The sequence below is a fragment of the Oxyura jamaicensis genome, chromosome 1 (assembly GCF_011077185.1).
Source record: "Oxyura jamaicensis isolate SHBP4307 breed ruddy duck chromosome 1, BPBGC_Ojam_1.0, whole genome shotgun sequence".
Classification (NCBI taxonomy): Eukaryota; Metazoa; Chordata; class Aves; order Anseriformes; family Anatidae; genus Oxyura; species Oxyura jamaicensis.
In genome coordinates, this window is record NC_048893.1 from 151,709,123 (window position 1) to 151,734,038 (window position 24,916).

Below are 24,916 nucleotides of genomic sequence, written 5' to 3' on the forward strand. Positions count from 1 at the left end.
CCATGCAGGGTTATTGTGTACTTCCCTACCTCACTGGGAGTTTTCTCCTCTGAGTTGGCAGACAGCTTATTATGTACTACCACTCTTCTGGTTATCACAGCACTAAGTCCAGCCAAAAATTGACGCAGTGACTGTGATAACATACTTTCCTGTGAAAGGAGGGAGACATGAGAGACATGCTGGAAGTTGGCATGTATTTATTTATTTATAATTATAATTATTATTATTTTTTCCAGGACCTCAGCTTACTCATTCCAGTTAGAAAAAAGGACATTTAGTCTGGGTATGAATTTAGACTTAATCTGTACCTCTTAATCTTGAAGCCAGAAGTTAGTTCTGTATTCTTTTTGTCTATCCAGATAGCTGGACTGACTAGAGAGGCAATTAAAGTTCCAATAATATTGGGAGAAATTTCTGGGTACAATTTATAAGCCTGCTTAAGAAGGCTAAGGCTGACACAGTTTTTTTTTTTTTTTTTTTTTTTTTTTTTTTTTTTAATAGTATAACTATATGTGTGAGGCCAGTAATATAAAACCAACCTTGATTTTCATATTTTCTAAGATGTCACAGGGAAAAGAGACTTTGTCAGCTTCCCAGAGAAAAATGGACGTAGTATTTTTAAAAGGTCAAATAAAATTGCTCTAAAAACTGTGTGATAAATAAAAATTAATTTCCAGTCTGAGAATACAGTATGCAAAAATGTCATCATGTTATTATCATTCCAGCCAGCTACATGCTTTCAGTGTCATATTTGTCTAGTAAGAAAAAATCAAAGACCAATGTTTCTCACATTTCTTAGCACTATTAACTCCACAGAATTATGGAAACAGAACTGAATTTTGTTCTTATTTCTAACTCTCCACAAATGTTCAGTACAGTATCCAGATCCTCATTAAAAATATCCTATCCAGCTGGAGACAAAACAGAACAGTATAGGGAATCTGGCTTAGACGATGTTCATGAGAGCCAAACAGAACCTATGTTAACATTCAGCTTTACTAATTCAAATTTCCATTTTTTTTTTTTTTTTAAGAAATCTGTTAAAAGTGTCTGAATATGATAAATAAATATGAGATGAAAGAGAAATTCAAAATGGCTTCAGACATTTTTCATATCAAAATCACTTTTGCAAATGGTAACCAAGTTGTCAGTCATATGTTTTCTATTTCATTATTTCATTATATTTTCTGATTTCCTGGTGAAGACGGTATGCTCTAAACCCAATACTACAGGCAAGGCTCAAATAACCCATTTCTTTCCTATCTTTCATTCTGAAAAGACAGTGGTATGAAATATTCATTTGTTATTATTTATTTCACTACTGACTATAGTCTGCTTCTCAAATTCACAGTAAAGATGTGATATCAAGATGTGATATCAAAGCCAATGTTTTGCACATTTTCTAACTTTTCAGTGCAAAATATTTCTGAAAACTGTATCTCTCTATCTATTCATGAAACAGCACAGATATCAGTAAATATTATATGGAAGATTATTCTTCAGTCTGGACTTATTTATGTGAAAGACAGTAAGCTGCATGTAACAGAGACTTCTGCATTTAGTAATAAAGAGAATAAAGACTTAATGCTTCTAGTCAACCCCAATGACTTGGAATCAGTTCTTGAATGTTAACAGCTGATATCCATTTGTGATCATTTTGCTGCTGAGGCTCCTGATTGCCTATGGATGGAATAACGCCACTTGCAAAGCAAGACGCCAGTTTTCCAGGATGCAGCTGTCAGTCAGCTCTGGGTAAAGGTGGGGACAATATATTGCACTGCCAAAGCTGTCTCATCTGCATAAAAAGCATTGTTTTTTGAGAGAGTGACACATCAGTGCCAAGTGCCCAATCCAAAATGAGAGACATGAAAGGATGACATGGTGGTTTCAAGCACTTGACTCCACCAGAGAAAGGTTGAATTGCTGTAGGTACTCAGGTCAGCCCATAAAAACACAGGTGTATGGCATATGCAGCAAAGAGTACAATCTACTAGTGGTAATACAACACATATTTATGGGAAAAAAAAAAAAAAAAAAAAAAAAAAAAAAACTGTCTCAAGTACAGATAAAGTGGGGTATCAGAGCCCAAGATTCACATATAAAAGTTGTCTTGAGAAAACCAAGCTAGTTAAAGCATATATTGTGACTGATGAGATATTAAGTAGTACTTCACGAAAAAACAATTTAAACAGTCACATTACATTTTAGTCATCTCACTAGTTCCTGTTGGTCACAATTTTATATGCCAACCAAAGTTATGTATCCTTTTATATACTTACATAAGTTTTTACATAACTCTTTAAAGTACTGTTTTAGAAACCTTTCTAACTATATGAATTCTTAAGTTGTACAGACACAAACTGTATTCCCAGCATACATAATACTCGTGGTTATGTGATGCTTTTAATGTAAGTGCTACAGAGACCTCTGCTAATTGCAGAATATTAACCATAAACACCCCAAAAGTCAGAAGGAAAAAGACGAATAAAATCTACGAGCTTCTCAGTGTAATCAAATGCGGTACAGTACTGTGTAAAAATGTTTCTTGAACTTGATCTATTCCATGCCTTTTCTGTAGCAGTTGATATAACATTGGAATGTGCAACTTATTATATGTACTGCTGATTGGAATTAACAGTACTCCTAGTCAATGAGCCATCTAAACTTGGATAGATTTAAGTCAACAAATCCTCTCAAAACAAAATAACAAACAAACAAGCAACAACAACAACAACAACAACAAAAACACAAAACTCTTCAACTATTAATTATTGCTTGAGTTATGTGGGATGCGGGGGAGGAGCAATGAGGATGTGAGAAACTCCAGAAGTTTCATGGCTAGAAACATAATCGTACCCCATGTAATGACCTTAATCAGTATATCTGGGGAAATATTGTAAATTGTACAGGTTATGAGATTCAAGATGTTTTTATAACACTGATCTATTTCTATTTCTGTCAATATCTTAATTATTCAATAGTATTTGCTTATATGAATTTAAGAAACAATTATTTACCATTGACTTATTCTCAGACTGTAAATTTTAATAGGAAAATTCTATGCCTGACTAGTTAGCCATTTCTTTGGATCCTTTACTGAAAACCAAAAGTTTTCATCTGGTGACCAGCTAACAGCAAGTTCCTCATATAAATACTGAGAATAATTCATTTAAAATTTACAGAACTGAGTATTTCAAAGCATTTTCAGAAATACTATTACGAGTAAAGTAAGGTTAGTCTACTTTTACTCAAACTTATTCGATGATCTATTTTTTTTTCTTCAGTCAACACTGCTAATAAATCAGAAAATTGGAATACATTAAGACTGTGCAGCTGTTGCCTTTAAGCCAGCTAATTTCTACAGAAAACCATTGTCTTGGTTTGTTCTCCTCTCAGAAATCATTCCCACAACTACTAATTAATACTGATTAAAATGTCATTAAAATTGTATTTAAGTTACTTAGTTAAGGAGTACTAAATATAAGATTTCATGATTAAAATTCTATCAACCTTTAACTTAATATTTACAATATTCTCTATTACTTATTAATATTGACAAGCTAGATTTTTCCCCTCCTAGTATTGTGCACTTAACCAAGAAATCTGAAGGAAGAAAATACACAAAGGATTATTCTCTCCTCTGCAGTTGGTGAAGAGCACAGCAATGTCCTGAGGTCAATTTGCATGACAGAAAATTGGAACTGCTTTCTGAAAATGTTTATTTTTTTATTGTATATTGAAAAAAACTTTTGGCAAAGACACTCCAAACTTGCGTATGTAGGTTAACTTAAATTTAAGATCACCTGGAATTCTGTTCAGGAAGGTAATGTATTTTTGCATAATGAACTGGACTAGCTGAGCTAACCCAAGGTGTCTCCATGTTCAAAGATCAGAACTGTAGATCTGAATAAACCTCTGTAAAAATAAATAAGTAAGAAAAGGTTAGCTTTCATCTAAAATTCTTAACTGTTTAGTTTAGTAAGCTTTTTTAGATGATTTTTCTCCTTATGAGAAATCTTTCCTAAAATTTCAGTGACGTGCAGAAGAGAAACAGGAGTATATATATTTTTTCCTTTTGTGGTAGTATAGAGGTGAGAGCTTTCTTTTTGATGAATTAATCTCTATCTCAGAAAGTAGCTCTTGACACAGGTATGCACAATTTTTGACATATTTTAAAGTTTTGTCTCACGAGTACACAGGTGAAACTCATTATATAGTATAAGACTCATTTTCCAGTCTACATACGATATAGATGATATATAGTATCTGACTCATTTTACATACTCTTAGGATTACTACACCATGAAGTAGAGCAGTTGATAAAGGATACAGACAGGAGATTACATGTTCAAATAGTTCATTCTCTTTTCACATTAGGGTCAGGCTAATCTAGGCTACTTGTTCCAACTGAAGCTCCCCTTTAAATATAGTGAAAAGGGAACTCTAATTATGCAGCCTACCATTCCCACAGCTTTCTGAGGTACAAGAGATTTCTACCACAGTAAATCAGTTTATACCTTTCTGATTACACCAGGATACAATTTATGGAGCAATCTGAAGTCAATTCTCTCATTAGCTAAGCCCCATGCTTTGAGATGAGACCTATTAAAATGCTCAGGCACATTCTGAAAATGGTTGTGTGCATTTACTGATGCAGTAACTCTTTTTCCAGGTCCATTTCATGCTCTGTAACAAAAAGGAAAACCCACCAATCTATCAACTCTTAAGTAAAACAAAACAAAACACCAATCGCAACCAAGCAATAGATAAACAAACCAAACCAAGCTAATGAAAATTATTTTCCCAAAGTGAAATAAAAATATATAAACAAAAGACCCCACTCCATTTCCCCAAATTAATAATACTCCAAAGCAAATCTATCTGGCTAGATGGATAATAACTATATTTGGACTACAAAATACCAAGGTATAACTGTATTGATACTGAATTAACAAATTTATCTGCACATTATTATTATTATTATTAGTAGTAGTAGTAGTAGTAGTAGTAGTGGGGATAATTGTTTTAAGTTATCTGATACTGGGGAAAAAATAAAATACTTTTACAAATAGCTCAGCTTATCTTGAAATTACACTTGTTTTCAGATTCTGTGTTAGAAAACCCTATCATATGAATATTGACAAAAGCAGTTCTTGAGTGCCTTGCAGCTGTTACCTGCCAATGTCTGTTTGATCCACTTCACTCACAGTAAAGAGATAAAGAACTGAGATTTTTTTTCCCGTTATTGTTCCCAGACCATCATTTCATCTGAGGCAGCTGCTCAAAAATCTTTAAAGTCTTTAAAGACTGAATTTACCTTGTGATGCTTGTAAGGGTGAGTTAACACTGAGAGTCAGCACCTTTTCATTTCTAAGAAGTCAGCTTTTCAATATTTTTTTTCTTTCTTTTTCCTGTCTGTTTTCAATTCAAATTATACTTCTCATTTTTACTTTATCCAGAGTGTTCTAGACTCCTAACCATGGTAAATAATTCTAGCTTAATGAGTCCTTTAAAAATATGGAATATAAATTCATAAAAAAATAAATATTACAAGTAAAATGCATGGATATATTTTCTGCAGTTGTGTGAAAAGGAAAAAAAAAAGACTGTAAGACTTCTGTTAAAAAAGTTGAGAAGAATGCCTTAAGTAATTGCCATCTTTAGGTGTAAAGAAAGTTTCACTAAGTTCCTGGGATGTCCACATTATCAGGCAGTTTTACCTTGGACTAGTTATATTCTGGTCCATGTATTGAACGGACAGCAGTGATTTGGTTCCCTCTTTTTCCTCTCCTTCGCTGGAGAAGGACTATCAGCTATTTAATATTATTCATCTTACACAAGACATGAATTCCTAGAGGTGCCTATTTTCTCAGCAACTCCTAAATATTCTCTGCACTATTAGCCTTTAACTTTTCTTGGTAATAAGCACATTTCTGTGTGTTTTCATTTGCCAGAATTTCTGTTCTTCTCATGCCATTTGCCACTGTCATGTTAGTTATAGCATTATGTTTGAGTATCTTAGAACATTTAGGAAACATTTTACTTCTGAAGCTTTTTGGATCACACTGCAAATACATGTTGGTAAAAACATAATAGTGAAAGCTACATTAGAAAGCATTTGTTTATTCTCACTGTTTTAAAGGGTATCATCCTGACAGTATATCAGACTTGAGTTCTTAATCGTTGATAAAAAATGAGCAAGGAAAAGTGATTCCAAGCAGTGCTTCCTCTTTGATCTAAAATAGACAAAGCTAAACCTATCAAATCTAAAATTGGTTCAGAAACCTAAATTAATTCTCTGTACTTGTTGACTGAATGTTTTCCTCTCTATCAAGATTGTCTTAAAGATACTGGACCAAAAAATGCTTTCTGCCATCTATGTACATACCAACATTTCACATAAAGCAACAAATAACCATCAGATGGTAACAGCACACAGTCATGAGCTTAAATAGAAAAATTTGTGTGCTACTACCTGCAGTTAAATTGTGGGCATATATGTAAAAACTATTCCTCTCTTTCTATTTACATAATGAAATATATTTGAACCTAAGCATATGTAAGTGGTTTTCAACCATTATCAATTTATTAGTTGGAAAGCAAGAGAGTCCAATTGACTGCTCATATAACATGGTGAGTTCTTCCATTACTTTATTTCCCAACATGGCACTCTGCACATCTGTGTATACCTGCCTAAAGACAGGACAAGAGATACAAATGTTGTAATGAATCGTGACTTGATTAAGCAGTAAATTCATTCACTTAATGCAGATCTAATCTTTCCTTGATAGATATTTACTCTTCCTTCTAAGGAGCAATACACATTTACCAAGAAAAGAATTTTGATCATGAAAAAATAAAATAATTCAATACATTTTAACATATTTCTTTCTTCTACCAAATGACAGTCTGTTCTGTGTCATATCTTAGCCAACAGTAAGAATACCATAGTGTTTTACACACCCCACTGCATAGGTCCTACCTCACTACATCAGCACTATTAATGCAATATATCTGTCAAGGCTTATTAAAATTCTTTTTGATGTGTATCTTGGCTCATAAACCTCCACACTGTACTGATATTGCATAAGGGAATGTCCTTGTAGCACTGACTGTCTGCAGATGGGATGATAAAAGGGAAATGTTCAAAACTTTAAAAAGTTTAGTCTCTAGCAGAGCTTCATTTTCTGACAACACTTCTTTTGAATTGTGTTTTGTGTTGTTGCTCTATAGCTGTTGTTCAAAAAATTGTTTACAGACTGTTTTAACTCATAGAGTAAAAACTCTTACAAATAAATGATAAAGGGATGAAAAGTGAGTGATGGATGTCAATGCATTTTCATGTATTTATCCTTTTCATTGCTTTTTATAGATGTTGTGCCTGCATTAATCTCTAGGTAGCTAGCAAACCCTGCTAGACAATTCACTCACTCAGACTGAGCAAAAATTTATGAAGTCAGCTGAAGCAGTGGATTTTGTTCAAGTTTTTTTTTTTTTTTTTTCTTTTTTTTTTTTTTTTTTTTTTTTCCCTGTATATAATCTTTTTTGCTCTTCTATTTGTAATGAATTACTACAGGGTACAGGAATTGCTCTTAGGAACTGCAGAGACTGTGCTCCACAGTTTGCAATGTCTCTCTTGGCAGATGATGGAATATGCTTCAGGAAAGTATTAAACTTCTACATAGTTTTTCAACAAAATTGCATGAGATGATTTTATATGAATTTAACTACATACACTGATAGTCTATAAGCATTTTACGTTTGTTAACCATTAGTGCTGTACTTATGCCTTTAAATGGTCATTTTTTGACTCTAAATCTCTGCTATTCCACACAAATTTTCTCAGCAGCAAGTTTCCAATGGTAAGTTCCTCAGGCTCTCTGTAAAGACCTTTACTTTAATAAACTTTGCTTAGATTTTATACAGATCTGAACAATCAGACCCTAATCAAGTTGAGATTTAAGTCAATGGCTGTGGATTTTTTTTTTTTTTTTTCTGATTCAGGAGAAAAAGTGGGAGGAGGAAAAGAAAGACTGAGACTGAATCTTAAATAATCGGCCCTAAAGTACAAAAACATGCAGCGTACAGACATATGTACATTCACACTGCTTCAGTACTAAGCTAAGTCTGAAAGATAATTCTCTGAGAAACATTTTTGAGGAATCAGGCTGAAAATGAATGAGCATAGGATGCTCTCTTGGAGGTTAGAATAAAAACACTTGGGCCATTTTTGGTTAAATTACTTCCTTTGGTTAAATTACCTCCCTTTTTTTTAATACAGTTAGTAATTTTTATTGTTTTTGACAATTCTTTTTTTATTCTTGTAACTATACATATAAGACTGTAAAATAAAACTGAAGCAAGAGTAATCGATAGTAGTAGAAACTGGCAGCCAGCTTCTCTGTTAGCTTTTACACACAACATAAATCAATCTGAAAACATTTTTCACTCAAACTTTTAATTCTGAACTAAGTGAAAACCTGATATTCTGTCTTTTAAATGCTTATTGCTAGACACAATGAAATGTGTAACGACAAGAATGTTGTATTGTATTAAGAGATTTTCTTAACCTCATACATTTGAACAGGAAACATCCTAAGGGGTCCCAAAAGAATTTCAGTTTTGAGGATCAGTGTGGAAGTTTTGGAGAGTAGTTTGTCCTGTGATCTTTTTTTTTTTTTTTTTTTTTTTTTTTTGTATGTTTTTCTTTAAAAGCAGATGTGAACTGTTCCTTAAAAAACAGATATAAGGTGATGAAAGATACATAGGTGCTTGTCTTTCCTACTAAACTAGATCTTACACACAATGGATGGTCTGCAGGGAGTTTTCTGAGAATCCTTTTGTTTTGTCTTCCCACACTCTTTGTAGTGGTAGGTTACTCCGTTGAAGTTTACATTAAGATCTCCACAAGGCAGCTGTGAGCCTTGAATAGCTTCTGTCTTGGATATCAAATGAGCCACCAAAGAAAAACTACTTAGACTAGCCACCAAAGAAAACATCAGTTTAAATTCAAATCAGACTTTCTCCAAGCTAATTACCTTCAATGTTGCATCGATACTGAAGATCATAGAGCTAAAAGAAAACTGAACTTGAATTGCAAAACTTCCTAATTTGTTTCCATGGCTCCTAGGTGTGAGCTGTCTTGAGTTCGTACTTCTTAGATGCCACAAATCAAAGTTGGTCAATTATTCCATTCCCCAGACAAAGAAGACCAAATACTCAGATCCATATACATTCACTTATTTTGAGTCATGTCTGAAAAATGGGGTTCATCACAGCTATTACAATGTGCCATAACATCACACTGATTGGCAGTACAGTTGAGCCAGCAAATTACTGAAGAGAAGAATACAGTCTGAAATTTCTCTCTTTCTTGTATTTTAATACTGAAGGCTACGTTTGTGAAATTCAGATCTATGCCTTTTGTGGCTTAGGCTTTCTTCTACAAACGGAATGCATAAAACTTTATTTGAAATAGAATCATAGAATAATTAAGGCTGGAAGAAACCTCCCAGATCATCTGGTCCAACCATCCCCTTACCACCAATATCACAAACTAAACCATGTCCCTAAGCAACAGGTCCAACATTTCCTTGAACACCCCCAGGGACAGTGACTCCACCAGCTCCCTGGGCAACCTGTTACAATGCCTAACCACTCTTTCTGAGAAGTGTCTCCTAATTTCCATCCTAAACCTCCCCAGCACAACTTGGGACCATACCTTCTCATCCCATCACTAATTACCTGGGAGATAAGGCCAACCCCCAGCTCCCCACAAATTCCTTTCAAATAGTCGTAGAGAGCAATAAGGTCTCCCCTGAGTATCCTCTTCTCCACACTAAACAACCCCAGTTCCCTCAGATGCTCCTCATAAGACCTGTGTTCCAGACCCTTCACCAACTTTGTAGCCCTTCTCTAGACATACTCCAGGGCCTCCATGTCTTTCTTGTGAGGGGTCCAAAACCGAACACAGTACTCAAGGTGCGGCCTCACCAGAGCAGAGTACAGGGGGATGATCACTGCCCTGGTCCTGCTGGCTGCACTATTCCTGATATAAGCCAGGATGCTGTTGGCCTTCTTGGCCACACGGGCATACTGCCAGCTCATGTTCAGGTGAGCATTGACCAACACCCCCAGGTCCTTTTCCTCTGCACAGCTTTCCAGCCACTCTCCTCTAAGCCTGTAGTGTTGCATGGTGTTGTTGTGACCAAAGTGCAGGACCTGGCACTTAGCCATGATGAAACTAAACCCATTGGCTTTCCCCATTGATCCAACCTGTCCAGGTCCCTCTGCAGGGCCTTTGCCTCTGGCAGATCGACACTTCCCCCGAGCTTGTTGTCATCTGCAGAATTACTGAGGGTGTACTCAATTCCCTCATCCAAATTATCAATAAAGACATTAAAGAGGATGGGCCCCAACACCGATACCTGGGGAACACCACTTATGACCTGTTGCCAGCTGGATTTCACTCAGTTCATCACCACTTTCTGGGCCTGACTCTTCAGACAGATTCTAATGCAACAAAGAGTGTACCTGTCCAAGCCATGGGCTGCCAGCTTCTCCAGGAGAATACTGTGGGTGACCATGTTAAAGGCTTTGCTGAAGTCTAGGTAAACTGTGTCAGCATGCTTTCCCTTGTCCACCAGGTGGGTTTACTGGTCATAGAAGGAGATGAGTCTGGTCAAGCAGGACTTAGTTTTCAGGAACCTATGCTGGCTGGGCCTGATCCCCCAGTTGTCCCACATATGCTGTGTGATTGCATTCAAGATGATCTGTTCCATCACCTTTCCTGGCAATGAGGTCAGGCTGACAGGCTTGTTCCCTGGGTCCTCCTTATGACACTTCTTCACATTAGTTAGTCTCCAGTCTTCCAGCACCTTTCTGGATGACCATGACCACTGATAGATGATGAAAAGCATCTCAGCAATCACATCTGTGAACTCCCTCAGCACCCTTGGGTGGATGCCGTGGATTTGTTACAGTCTAGGTGGAGCAGCAAGTATCTAACTGTTTCCACCTGAAACTAAATCAGTGTCTTCTTCTGTGGACATAACTGCTGACACTTTGGCATAACAACCCAGCATGCAGAGAACTTAGGAAATGAGAATTGTGTATACTTGGCCTGCCTAGCTTTGTCAGCTTGCCAGATACTGCCTTAAACACTTGGTTTGGGGTCCAAGGATAACACTAACATATGTAAACAAATGAAACAATCATAGGACAAAATTTTCAAAGGCAAGTATAGATGAAATTTTGTTGCTTGGTGATAATGAAAATCATGTAAATGAGGATGAAGCTGAAAGTTTGTATTTGCTTCCTGAATAAGTCTATTTCCTGTAAAATTTATAAACCTTCTGAAATCAAAGACCAAATGTCAAATTTGCACAGTACTAGGACAGACCTGAACACCAAGGTGTCTTGGGCAACTTTAAAAGCAAAAGCATTTTCAAGAAAGGGGAATTTATTCATAGGGTAAAACTGTGCTGAGGTTTTGGGAAATAGCAAACCTTATACGCCAGCTGCCAAATGTTGGCATACCCTTATGAAAAACAGGTAGTGTATTGTCCTGTTACAAAATTCTCTTTATATATACTTGTTCTCAGTTATACATCTCCCTTACCAGTATATGATGCAGAGACAAGCGGAAACTAAGTCCTCTCAACTTTATTCAAAGCTCTACCGCCATTCTGTCTAGTATATTTATTCAAGATATATTTATTCACAGATATATTTTTTATTCAAGGAATGAACCTGGGATCTTTCAAAAGAGAAAATAATAATAATAATAATTATCAAAACAAAGTAAAGTAGAAGCAGACAATGGGGAATAGGGATAAGTTTAAAATTTTATAAATGACCAGAATTCTTACATTGAAATGCCTCATTTTGTATTCTGTTATTTATATTAGCTTCGTTTTTCTGGGAGAGGTATTTTGAGATGCAAGACCTAAGCTGACAATGAAGACAACTTTCACTGACCTCTGAATAACTGAAAATTGAACTTAGATCCACATAGTTGATTTCAGACTTCTTATTTTGAAGTCCTAAAGAAATTTGACTTTTTCAGTTTGTTGCTGATGACTTTCTTGACTAACATGCTTAAACAGATATACATTTGAAGTCCAATTAGTATTCCTGATGACTTTTAGATAAATCAGATAGTTCCTTGACTAATGCTTTCTGTAGAAAGCTGAAGGTAGAAGCTATTAGTTTTCTGGCATCTGTCTCATATGAGAAATAAAATGATTTGCTTTTATCAATCATGATTGGAAAACAGTGCTTCCATAGGATGCTTTCAAAACAGGATGAAGACAATCTGTAAAAACAGTCATTCTATAAAGTCAGATTACTGCAAAATGATACAGATCTCCTTTTTAAGAAAACTTTTTAATATCCTTACTCTTTTTAATATCCTTACTCTTCCCATTTGATTCTTTTGACTCACCTGTGCTAAAACACAGAAAAAATTAAAACCTGCTGTAAGATTAATTACAGAGAGGGTCTAAATCTATCAGGGTCAGCAAGCTCTTAGGTGTGCTTTGCTTCTTCATCATTATTTTTATCATGACGTGGTTATGTATAATGGCATACATTAGGTTCTATCCTTTGTTTTAGGAATTCCTTTGAAAAAGTTCCACATATCTTCTTAGCTTCTGCAGGTGCCATATCAACATATTTTGCAGGTGGGAAATGCAATTGCTTTGAATAATTTGAAGGGTTGTGTATAAAATATGCTTCCTGGCAATCCTAGAGAAAACCTAAAGAAAGAAATTTCCTAAAAAAAAAATAAAAAAAAAATAAAAAATAACTTGAATAATTATTTTTATAATGTGTTATTATAGTGTTTAATGATTTTGTTAAACTGAAATACTTTCATTTTGGTTCTGAATATATAGGTAGAATTTTCATGTAGAGCTGAATTTTACATGTCACAGACATCTAAAAAAATGCACAAACCAAGAAAAAGCCCTGTAATCAGTGTATCAGAAGATCTTTGTTTATGAATGATATGGATCCAACCAGAAGACAGGGCTACTGCAAATTTTGAGATGTGAAACAGTATGTGTTGAATAATAAGCCAGGTTGGTAGACCTTTTTTGGTAATATTGAGTAAGACTGAATGTCTGGCTGAGCAGTATGACTCAGTTGAACTCAGGCCGTTGATTATGTCTGACAATTCTAATAGAGGTGACATATACCACTTTTGCAGATATCCTACCTCCATTTTGCTTTCATTGGAGTCACTGTTTCATTATAAGCCTTTTCTCCTCAGCTACTCTTCTGGACTATCTGATGCTCCAGTGCACATAAGGCGGAAAACAGATCACTGCAGTAAGTCTGAGACATCTGGAAGACGTCTGATTTATGATGGTTTATTTTCCCATGAAATGTCTGCAAATGAACTAAATTAGTGTTTTTTATTTTATTTTATTTTATTTTTTCCATGAAAGGAGGAGAGATTTCCTGCACAGCTGGAGAACCTAAAATCAAAAGATACTTCCCACAAAGCACTCCAGCATAGATGCTATTCGCCCTTTTATGCCACAGAAGTCTCTGGGCCCTGAGAAACCCCAGTCTGGACAATCCCTTAAATCCCTGTCTGAAGAACACTATGTGACAGGAAGAGGAAAAAGAACGTGGTCCATCCATGACATGATATGATCCCACTCTTGGAAAGATATATTAACTCAGTATAGTTGAGTGAAAACTATAGTTGATTTTAGATCTCCTTTCCCTCTGTGACTTTAACGAGTCCAATATTTTTGGCTAATGAAGTTAAATATACAGGGCACATAGCTCTTTATCTGTTATGTGCTGCAAATCACATTTTCCAGTATTAAAATAGTATTCATTTTGGCTTTTAATTACCTGACTTATCAGCATGTTGCATTTTTTCCACCTCCCTGCAATAATTACATTTTGAATCAGTGTGACATTCAATACTGACCTTTATTTATAGCTCTCACAAACAGTAGAATGTTTATTTATAAACCATGAAAAGCAGAGTTTGTAAAAATATTGATTCAGTGTATTTAAAAGGCAGTGGCTTGGCATTCTGTGAGTAGAAGTAATCATAGGCAATTACTAGAGACTACTTTTCACTACTAATCTTGGGCCTAACCTTGTAATCTTGTTACTAATTTTTCTTCACTTTGCCCATATATATCACCAGGCTCCTAATGTGAAGTCTGATATCAATGTAATATAATAAGATTCAGGGGAAGAATAGTTTTATTTGGTTTAAAAGAAGGCTGAAATATAGTCAATGCCAGGTAGTGAGAAAAGTATTGTAACAGGCCTTTTTGTTTTGTAATAAATAATAATTAATATTTAAATTCATTAACAAAATATGTTGTTAGTAATTGGGTTGCAAATTTTAATGTTTATGCTATCAAAATCACTATCTGCCCCTAATGGTGCTCCTGACCTAAGTTTCACTTTATACTTTTATATACTTTGATTGCTGATAGTGTGAATTTGCAAGCATAAAAGGCAAAGTCAAACTAAGAATAACTCTTCTTGTCCTTATCCCAATATATACCAGGAGAAAAGTGGCCAAATTCAGAAAAAGTTTAGAGAAAAGAAAAAATAGAAAACAATAACTAAAATCCCAGATCTATGTAAACAGAAGTAATTTGTGTTGACTTGGTATTCCTAGAGTGTCAGATTCAGTGTAAGAACCAAAGAAGATGTATCTGTCTGCTTGGAATTAAATTAGAGCTCTGAGCAGCAGTGGAGTAATGACAGCTATCTTACGACTGTAATTTCAGGTAGGGTTTACTACTCATACTTCATTATCTTTTTTTTTTTTTTTTTTCCCCTACCAAACTCAAACATTCTCAATGTGAATTTACCTAGGTTAAGAGGAGAAACTAGCACAGGACAGGCTTGAGAAGTGATGCTCAGGAAATATAAATATATTTTCCTTAATTTTTACACAGCTTTCAATTAAAAGTATATAGAAAGTATTTTTACTTACAGGAAAGAATGTTATTTGAGTGGAATGCTATCCTGATGGGAAAACACTGTGTGTTAAGGAAACTGTGCTGCCTCTCCCAACTAGTAGGATGTCTGGGGCAAATACACATCCACTTAGGGATTTAAACTGTCTTTTGATTTGCTTTTTATTTCAGTCTTAACTATTTTCTGGGAACTTCTATTTTCTACATGTTGTGTTTGGTCCAACACTATTCTTTATTTAATGAAAATTTTCTCCTGTACAACAAACTTTATACTGCTGGTAATTCAGATATGAATATGTTTTGGAAAAGTTTAGGAATCGTAAGCTCCCACGAAATAATAAAGACCATCATTTTCCACCACTCATTGACAGTTCAAAGACAGTACTATGATTATTGGGGATGTTTTGTTATGAGCCAGAGAGAAAAACTTATCATTATTTACTTGTAAAGTATGCAGAGCTCAAACAGAGTAGAAGATGAACATGAAAATATACATATGCCGTTTCTGTCACATTATTGGAAATCACAGCTGGCAGAAACTTCAGAAATATTTTCATTAGTTTCTTCAGTTTAACATTAAATACCAAACCACAGCTGGTCAGGAAGTTTGCAGGGTTTTTATTTGTTTCTCCCTCTAAGAAATAGTTGAGAAAATCAAAATACATTTAAAAACTTTGTCATTTGAATATAGTATATTTTTATAAGGAAAAAAAAAAAGTAAAAAGCTGTTTTCTCCACCAAAGCAGAACAACCTATTTTACAGGTTTTTAAGATATGCCAAAATGGTAGAAAAATGGGTGATGGAAAAAATTTGCCAGTTATTTCTGAGCCTGTAGGTTGGAAAGCCTATAAATATCTGCTAGCTACAGCTTAAGAAAGTATAATAGGAGAGAAGTTCAGCTCCTGTACTGACCTTTAAATTACTGGGCATTGAGGCAAAAGCAACTAAACAGAGCTTTGGTGTGCACACAATGGCACTTCCTATATTATATATTAATGAATAAATAGGTTTCATTTTTCTCACTTTAAGAAATAAAATCATTACTTTTTAATGTGTATACAAGACTTTAGAAAGCATATACAGAATTTAGTGAGCTGAAAGCTACGCAGGACAGTGAAAACCTACATTCAGTGGAGATTTAACAACACCTTAACAGAGACTTTCAAATTTTTAATACTTTAGTATGAGAAATATATATTTTTAAAAATTCTGAAACTTAAAAAGTGCAATTGGACTTTGAGATTCTGAAAACAAACAAACAAACAAACAAAGAACTTTACAATTTCATATAGATGGAATGCAAATATGTCTGTTTTCATGATTGATGTATAATAACAAATGTCCTAAAAACAAAACAAAACCAAAACTTAATCTGTTTATTTAAATGGGATCTATCTGAATTATAATGTCACTTACATAAGCAAACAGCAAGTGGAAAAATTTTGAGATATGTGTCAACTATTCTGAGTGTGCTTGAGTGTATACATCTGTGGTGGTTTCACACTGATGTCAAATTCTGTTCTGGCACCTGGAACACCTCTTCTCCTCCTTCTTCACTCACCATGGTGTCTGCAGGGCTGTCTCTCTCACATTTTCTCACTCCTCTCTCCCAGCTGCTGTTGCTTGTTTTATTCCTTTTTTAAATATTCTCTTACAGAGGTGTAACTAGTGTTGGCCATTGGCTTGGCTGTGGTGGGTCCCTTTTGGAGCTGTCTGGAGCCAGATCTTATCAGACATAGGGCAGCTGTTCACAGAGGCCACCCCTGAAGCCCCTCTGCTACCAAAACTTTGCCACATAAACACAATAAAACTTCCTGGGAAAAGTATGGGAGTATAGTTTCGTTATAAGGAATGCACTGAGTGTTTGCATTTTTTTCAGCCAGTAACAGTGTTACACCCTCTCTGAAGAGAAATCTTCAGAAAGTGCATATCCCTGAAATAAGATAGGGAACAGATACTTCTGTGTGTGGTACCTGTCAACTTCTTCAAAAAAATTTACCAGAATTGGCTGAGAAAGTGAATCAAAGGTTTAGAGGAGAAGTTACTACTAAGTTTCCCATTAATAAATCTCTTTCTCACATTTTTAAGGTGTGTAGTCTCCACTTTGTTTTATGCTGGTAGCCTTTTGCAGTGGCATTTCAGTGAGATAATGGGTCCACAACCAGAAAGGAAAAAATCTTTTTAACTTGTGGTGGTGCAAGTAGGAGATCCCCACCAGTTCCCAGACAGTGAAGAGAATGGACAAGCTTTCTGTAAAACGGCTGCAACAGTTCTTTTAATTTTTTTTTCCTCTCCATTTCTCTTGCCTTACACAGATGTGGCATTCTTATCACAGAATCTTCTGATATTAGAGTACAAGGAAACTTCAATCCATGCTGAATCTGTATGACTTTCAAAACAGCAACAAAAACTTTTATCTGTCTCTTTCTTGGTTGCAAAGTTATGTGTTAAATTTAAGGAACAGTTGTGGTATTTTTAAATGAAATTTACAGAAGAAGACTTGTCATTTTCTATAGTAGATACACTAACATAAAAATACACATTTATGATACAATCATGAAAGCTTGGATCTCAGAGTACTTACAGCCTCTCCGCAGGATATTTATTAATTTTACACATGGTCACTTGATTTTTTTGTACCTGCCCCACAAGACTGCACATGGCAAAGTCCCTAAAACTAGCAATTGTTTAACATTTGCTGTGGGTATGAATACAGCCACCGAGATTTTAATGTGAAAGTCAGTCTTCTAGTCAAAGCATATTCTACATTTAAGTATTTTTTTTTTAATTAACATTTTAATCAGTTCATAGGATAATTTGTGTTGGAAGGGATCCCAGTCCAACATGTTGCTCAATGCAGGGGGAACTCTGATGTCAGACTCTACAAAACCTACTCGTCTCAAAAGGCTTTGTGCAATCTGGACAAAACCTACATGCATGGAGCCTCACAGCCTCTGGACAAACGATCCACTGCTTGCCCATATGCCTAGTGGAAAGTTTCTCCTTCTACTAAGACTAAGCTCTTTTTGTTTCAGCCACATGCTCTGTTGTGAAGAGCCTCACTGATGACAATGAGAGGGGCAGAAGGCCAGCTTGGCTTAGCAGAGATCATCTTCTAGAACTTAAGTAGCAAAAGAAAAGGTTATGGCCATGGGAAGTGAGGTAGGGCAACATGGGAGGACTACAGAAATGCTGTTTGTCATTGTATGGAGAAAATTTGTGTGGCCAAAGCTCAATTAGAATTGAAGCTGGGCACTACTATCAGGACAAACAAAACAAAACAAAAAAGCGCTTTTAAAATATGTTAACAGCAAAAGGAGGACCAGAATTAACATTGGTCCATTACTTGATGAGGATGTTCACCTCAGAAATAGGGACGAAGACAAAGCAGAGACATTTAATGCCTTCTTTGCCTCTGTCTTCAAAACCAATGATTGGCTCTGGGACCCCAGGAGACCTGAGTTGAAGGATCATGACTACAGTAATGATAAACTCTCAGCCAACCTCAAAATTGTGCGGGCTTTGCTCCTTCAACTGAATGCACATAAGTCTATAGGGATTTATCCCAAGGTACTCAAAGAGATGGCTGATGCCATCACAAGGACCTCTCTCAATTATTTTTCAATGGTCTTGGAAATCTGGAGAAGTCCCAGTTGGCTGGAAGCTGGCAAGTGTTCCAGTTGTCAAGAAAGGCAAGAAAGAAGACTCTGGTAATTACAGATCTGTCAGTCTCACTTCAGTGCCTGGTAAATTATGGAGAAGATTATTCTGGGAGTTACTGAAGAACACCTGAAAGACAATGCAGTCACTGTTCACAGGCAACAAAGGTTCACAAGGGGAAAGTCCTGTTTAACAAACTTAATTTCCTTCTATGACAAGGTTGCCTACCAAGTTGACCAAGGGAAATCAGCTGATGTAATATTTTTGAATTTCAGCAAAGCTTTCTAGGTAAAGCCTGCATCATACATCTGCAGAAAACAACAACAAAAAAAAAAAAGAACACGACGCGATGGGTGAAAAATTGGCTGATCTGTCAGGCTCAAAGGGTTACAGTAAAGGGGGTTATATCAGGCAGGTGACCAGTCACTTAGTGGGGTTCCTCAGAGCTCCATTTTAGGGCCAGTTCTCTTTAACGTTTTCCTAAATGACTTAGATGCGGGAATCAAATGCATACTGATTAAGTTCGCAGATTAGTAAATTAGGAGGAGCAGTTGACTCTCTCAAGTGTAGAGAGGCCTTGCAGAGAGACTGAGACAAAATAGAGAGCTGGGCAATCAAATACAATATGAAGCTTAACAAGAAGAAGTTCTGTGTTCTGCACCTGGGAAGGGGAAAAGATGAATGAATATACATACAGAGTGGGGGAAGATAGGGTGGAGAGCAGCCCCATGGAAGGGGATCTGTGAGTTCTGGTCAAGTTGAATAAGAGTCAACAGTGTGCCCTGGCAGACAAAAAGGCCAATTGTATCCTGGGATGCATCAAATAAGGCATTGCTAGCTGGTCAAAGGAGGCGATTCTCCTGCTCTGCTCCGTGCTGGTGAGACCTCACCTTGCGTACTGTGTGTAGTTATGGGCACCACAATATAAGAAAGACATAAAATTATTTTCATCCAAAGGAGGTGTAAAGATGGTGATGAGTCTAGAGGAAAAGATGTATGAGAAGCAACTAAAGTTGCTTGGTTTGTTAAGCCTAGAGAAGAAAAAACTGGGAGACTTCATGAGGGGGAATATGTTTCCTCATGACAAGGAACATGGAGGCAGGCTTTGATCTCCTCTCTCTGGTGAACCTGATGGAACCTGAGGGAAGGGCATGGAGCTGCATTAGGTAAGGTTTAGGTTCGATATTAGGAAACAGTTCTTTGAGAAGGTGGTAAGGCAGTGGATCAGGCTTCCCAGGGAAGTGGTCTTGGTACCAAGTCTGATGGAGGCCAAAAAACTTTTGTACAATGTTTTCAGATATATGGTCTGATTTTTTGGTGGTCTTGTGTGGAGCCAAGAGTTGGACCAATGATTCTTATGGACTCCTTCCAACACTATTCTATGATTCTGTAGTTCTATGATAACCTCTCCAAAGGCAGTAAACACAGCTGTTATGTGCCCCTGAAGTCACCTTTTTTTCCAGGCTGAATAAGCCCCAGTTGCAGAGCCTAGTTTGCCAGGGCAATTATCAATGTCTTGACCACCCTTGTGGCCACCCACTGAACTCATTGTTTTTCTTGCATGGTAGGGACCCAAAACTGAAGTTAGAGTTTTAGATGTACTCTAATAAGAGTGTCACTATTTGTCTATACATAAAACAAAGATGTACTGTATGTTGTGTACTGTATCTTGCACAAATTGCCAAGCACTTTTAAAAAGTTGATTTCATGTTAAAAACAAACACAAACACACACACACATAAAAAAAAAAAAAAAAAAAAAGACAACACACACGCATACACACAACCAGGAACATTACTGAGCTATTATCATCTTCAAATGATACTATAACAAGGCTCACTTTATGACTACAGAGCTAGTAGTTCTCATTATCTTAGGATCTTAGGATCACTTAGCAGTCTAAAATTCTATCCTTGAAAGGGCTTATGTACCCCAAATCCAGCAGGTGAGTTGAAATTATTTCCAGGGTATGTGAGAAGGGAGACATCTGCATGTTCTGAGTATTTATATACATACAGAGGGAAAGTGACATCTTGGAAGGCAATTCACATTTTAATCTGGAATTCAGATATTGTACATATATTTAGTGATTCACATAGCTTAATCCCTATAGTTTGATCCCAAAAATACAGTAAGCCCTAATGCCTACACAAAACAGTGACATCAGACCTCAGCAGACTCACTTTAATCTTGGGAAACAAGGATATCACTGCTCTTCACGGGAAACCTGGGGCTATAAATATACATGTTCTGCACACTCATAACATATCTGCCCCCAACCAGGCTAGATGGGATGGGATATGCCTTGCCATTGTTGAGAAGAAGAAACTACAAGAATTGACAGTGCCAGAAATAAGGGAAAATGTGACTCTGTAGCCCAGGAAGACTCTTGGAAGGAAGAAAATTTGGTTTTAGCTGGGTAACCAGTATCATTTCATTCACCAGCTCTTAAGCACAAAATGACCATTTCCTCCCATGCAGTGTCCTACATATAAAATCAGATTCTCACTTGTCAGCTACCTCTGTACATCCATAGCTTTTGAATTTTTAATTGCAAAATATCACATCATACATGACAAGAAATATTTAGAAGCCAGGTTTCCTCATCATGTTGAGCACCTAAATTGCAGTTTCATTCAGCACTCAGCTGCACCTCTACTTCACCTTCTTGCTGTGATTTAAATGAAGCAAGAGAGTCAGTCCTTTTGACAAAGAGGAATGGCTTAAGCTTGTAAATGCAATAAATTATTGCAAAGGACAAACATCAAAATCATGCATATGCTTATTTTCTAGAAGAGAGTGTTTGGGTATTTTGTTGTCACTTGACCACTTCAGAATTCAGAATATGGTTAAGGTCCAAACACACTACAGACTAGGACTATGAAATAGCTAGATTACAGAACAAATATCTAGTTGGAACAGCAATTCAGAAAAACAACAACAACAACAACAACAACAACAACAAAAAAACACCCAAATTTGTAACACTGTGTAGGAGAAAGTAATTCAGGCATATTTCTAGTACCCAGATGGTTTATTTTGGTATGTTTCTTTTTTTTTTATTTTCTTTCTTTTTTTTTCTTTTTCTTTTTTTTCTTACAGAGCTTTAATTATATGAAGCCCTCAAGGATTATAATTGTCATAAATATTTGCATAGATAAATAATTAAATATAAAATATATGTGAATCAAATTGTTCTTAGGGAAAGCTCATGCTCCAGAGGTGTCACTCTTCGTCTATTTGCTCATCATGAACATGACTAGACATTTCTAACAAAATCCATCACCCAGTTCCATGATGAATGAATGCTGCGAGGGCTCTGCTGTCTTAACAAACAGCAGCATAAATTTACTTTAAACATTTTAATTCTGATCATGACCATCATCTTTTATATATGTATCTGGTTTTGAATTACTAATGACAATCACTACCATGCTATAACATTGGTGTATATTGATATTTCATTGTGTCCTAAACAAAGGGAAATGCTTTCTAGTTAATATTGCGTTAAAATCTTCAGCAGGAATTAAAAACAACTATTATCCTTATTTATAAATTTAGTATGGGTATATCAGCACGCCCCTTCTCCCTCCCCTCTCACCGCCCCAAGAAAAAAACAACAAACCAAACCAAACACCAGAAAAACCCCATATTAATTTTTTTTTTTTTAAAAAAAAAAAAAAAAACAGATTTCAGTTTTCTAATAAGTATGTTTGAAACAAATTCAAGCTTAAGAAACCCTGATTTTAGATTACCTTGGATACTCTGTTTGCAACCTCTCTGCCTACTGTCAGCCCCTGAACAAAGGTCCGTGCAGCAATGAACGCTCTAGTCACTTGAACCTTCAGCTTCCGGGGTACATCTCCAAATGGTTTCAGCTGGTCTGTATACTTGCTTACACACTCCAAGTAGTCCTCAGTGAAATGATACTGGGGGTTGATAAGCTGGAACATCCGCTCCAGCAGCCGAGCCCAGAAGTCATTCAGCATTTCCTCCAAGTTCACATTGCCTCCCGTGTAATACCGCTTCAGCTCTGTGAAGAGATCCTGGAAAACCTCCGAGTTCTGCATGTACAGCGTGCCATATGTCCGGACAAACATGTCATTTAAGGATCTTTCTGCATTCTCGAGAAGTTCTCGGAAAAATTCTGCAGGGAAAACAAGGAGATGTTAGCAAGGAGATATTAGTAAAGCCCAAAGAGTTTTCTGATCACATTCTGACATTACGATTAGTAAAGTTTGTCCTAATACGTTGTTACTAGTTAAATTTATTCATTTGGATTAGAAATAGCTTTATTCAGAGGCAAGAAAAAATAAGGTATAGCCTGTATTCCCATCGACTGCTAGGTAGAAAGATGTCGACCCTACAGCACTGAACAACAAAAATACACTTAGAATTTCAGTGAGGGTTGTTCCACTTCTTCACTTGCTATTTGAACATGCCATTCCCAGCCTCTTGTAAAATCCTCCATAGTCAGTATACTAGGTCTGTTATGCTAAACGTGAAGTCATTAATATGATAGAAATAAAATTGTAATATTTTAAATATAGCTAGACAATGATAGGCTCTATTTATCTGAACTTATTACAATATAGAAGAACACCACAGAAATAAATCTGAAAATTTATTTCCAAATGTCCTTGAAAAGAGATGAAATGTTTGAAAGAGACCTGGCTCATAATGAGCAGAATTCCATTTAAAGTATTATTTGTCTAGGTAACACTAAGAAAATGTTAGCATTTTCAGTAATCTGCTACTCTACTGAAGCACTGTACTAGAACCCTCCGCCAGCTTTGTCACAGCCAGACTACTATTTCCAATTTGTGTTTGTTGCTGGTATTGCAATAGCAGACCTTACATTTTTTTAAATGCATTTCATACTTTACTGCTTCTGTGCCTCTTATCTACTCAGGCACATAACACTACCTATTTCTAAGTTTTGGTTTCTGGAAAATATTATTTTTGGGAACTGAGCCAATGGGATACCAATCACAGCAGTGATCTGTGAAATCTCTATTTGGGCAGTGGAAATGTGTGATCATCTCTTTTGCTAAGATCCTTAGGCATCTCTAGATCAGCAGGCATAGATGCTTTTGGTGGCATAGCATTCCATCTTCCTGTAGAGACCATTTGTCATCCTCCTTAAATCTCCTTTGGAAAAGAGCTCAATGACTGCTGTGGCCTGTAAGTGGGACATTGCATACAATAAGGAAGAGATGGCAATATCCTTGGCAAAACATATATATTTGCTGCTGTTAAATGATTCACACTGATGCAGAAGTCAATATGCAGCCAGCTCTGGGATGCCAGATTTTAAATATGTGGTTGTTGCCCATAGATGCATCTATGTGTGCTATCTGCAGGGACATGCTGACTTCTTACAGACTTGGCTAATGCTGTAATGTGTAACAACCCTGTAAAAATTGCTGTAATGTAAAAATATATAGCCCTGCTGTGGCTAAAGAGACTCATGAAAATGAGGACCATTGCAATGCTAAAGACAGGATGGCAATTAAGAATGCATAAGAAAAAAATATACACTAAATTTGGGCATGTGCAACAGTGATCACTTGAAAGAAGAATCAACCAAACGCTATGGACTAGGCTGCATAGACTCCATAAAAAAACAGCAGCTCCTTTTTGGCAGAGATTGTGCAGAGTTGCACTCTGATCTCCCACATAACTGCCAAAAGGTTCTCATGAAAATGTATACACAGAACACTGAGAACACACACTACATCGAAGCAGTTATTAAAGGAAAAATATATTTAAATAGATGTAATGTCTAAGCTGTCATTAAAATCACAGCTTCTCACATGGCATAAATTAAATTTGGAAAATAATAAGTTTTCACCAAAAACTTTATGACAGAAAAACAAAAACAAACAAAAGCAGAAAAACAAACAAACAAAAAAACCACAAACTAACAAACAAAAAAGCAAGCAAACAAACAAACAAAAACAAATAGCACAAAAAAATCCTTTGTTCTTCTCTGCTGCCAAGTGGAATAACTTGAGCTACAAGACATACAGTATAGAGGTCTTCTGTATCGTTTTTTCCAAATTATCCACTAATTCTACAAAGCAGTTTTAGAGAAAAGCAAAACAAAACTGTTTTTCACCCCTTACCCTGACATGTTAACATCCTTGACATCAGAATAATCCTTGCTACTATTTCATACAGTCAGCATTTCTTCTTCTAAGAAATAGTGTATACTGCCTTTATTGATGAATACATCTAACTCTCTATTCATGCACTATGAAAGGCAAAAAGATGGCAGAGCATTTGGGGC

At 36.0% G+C, this 24,916-nt stretch overlaps 1 protein-coding gene across 4 annotated transcripts in view; it reads right to left on the reverse strand.

Moving 5' to 3' along the window:
- The window catches only part of GPC6 (glypican 6), a 795,726-nt gene that overhangs the window by 323,835 nt on the left and 446,975 nt on the right, over positions 1 to 24,916 (reverse strand). For all 4 annotated transcript variants that reach the window (XM_035319317.1, XM_035319313.1, XM_035319308.1 and 1 more), the window contains one exon: positions 22,380 to 22,771. In XM_035319317.1, coding sequence (XP_035175208.1) covers positions 22,380 to 22,771 — 392 coding nt within the window. The remainder of the gene's footprint in view (positions 1 to 22,379; positions 22,772 to 24,916) is intronic.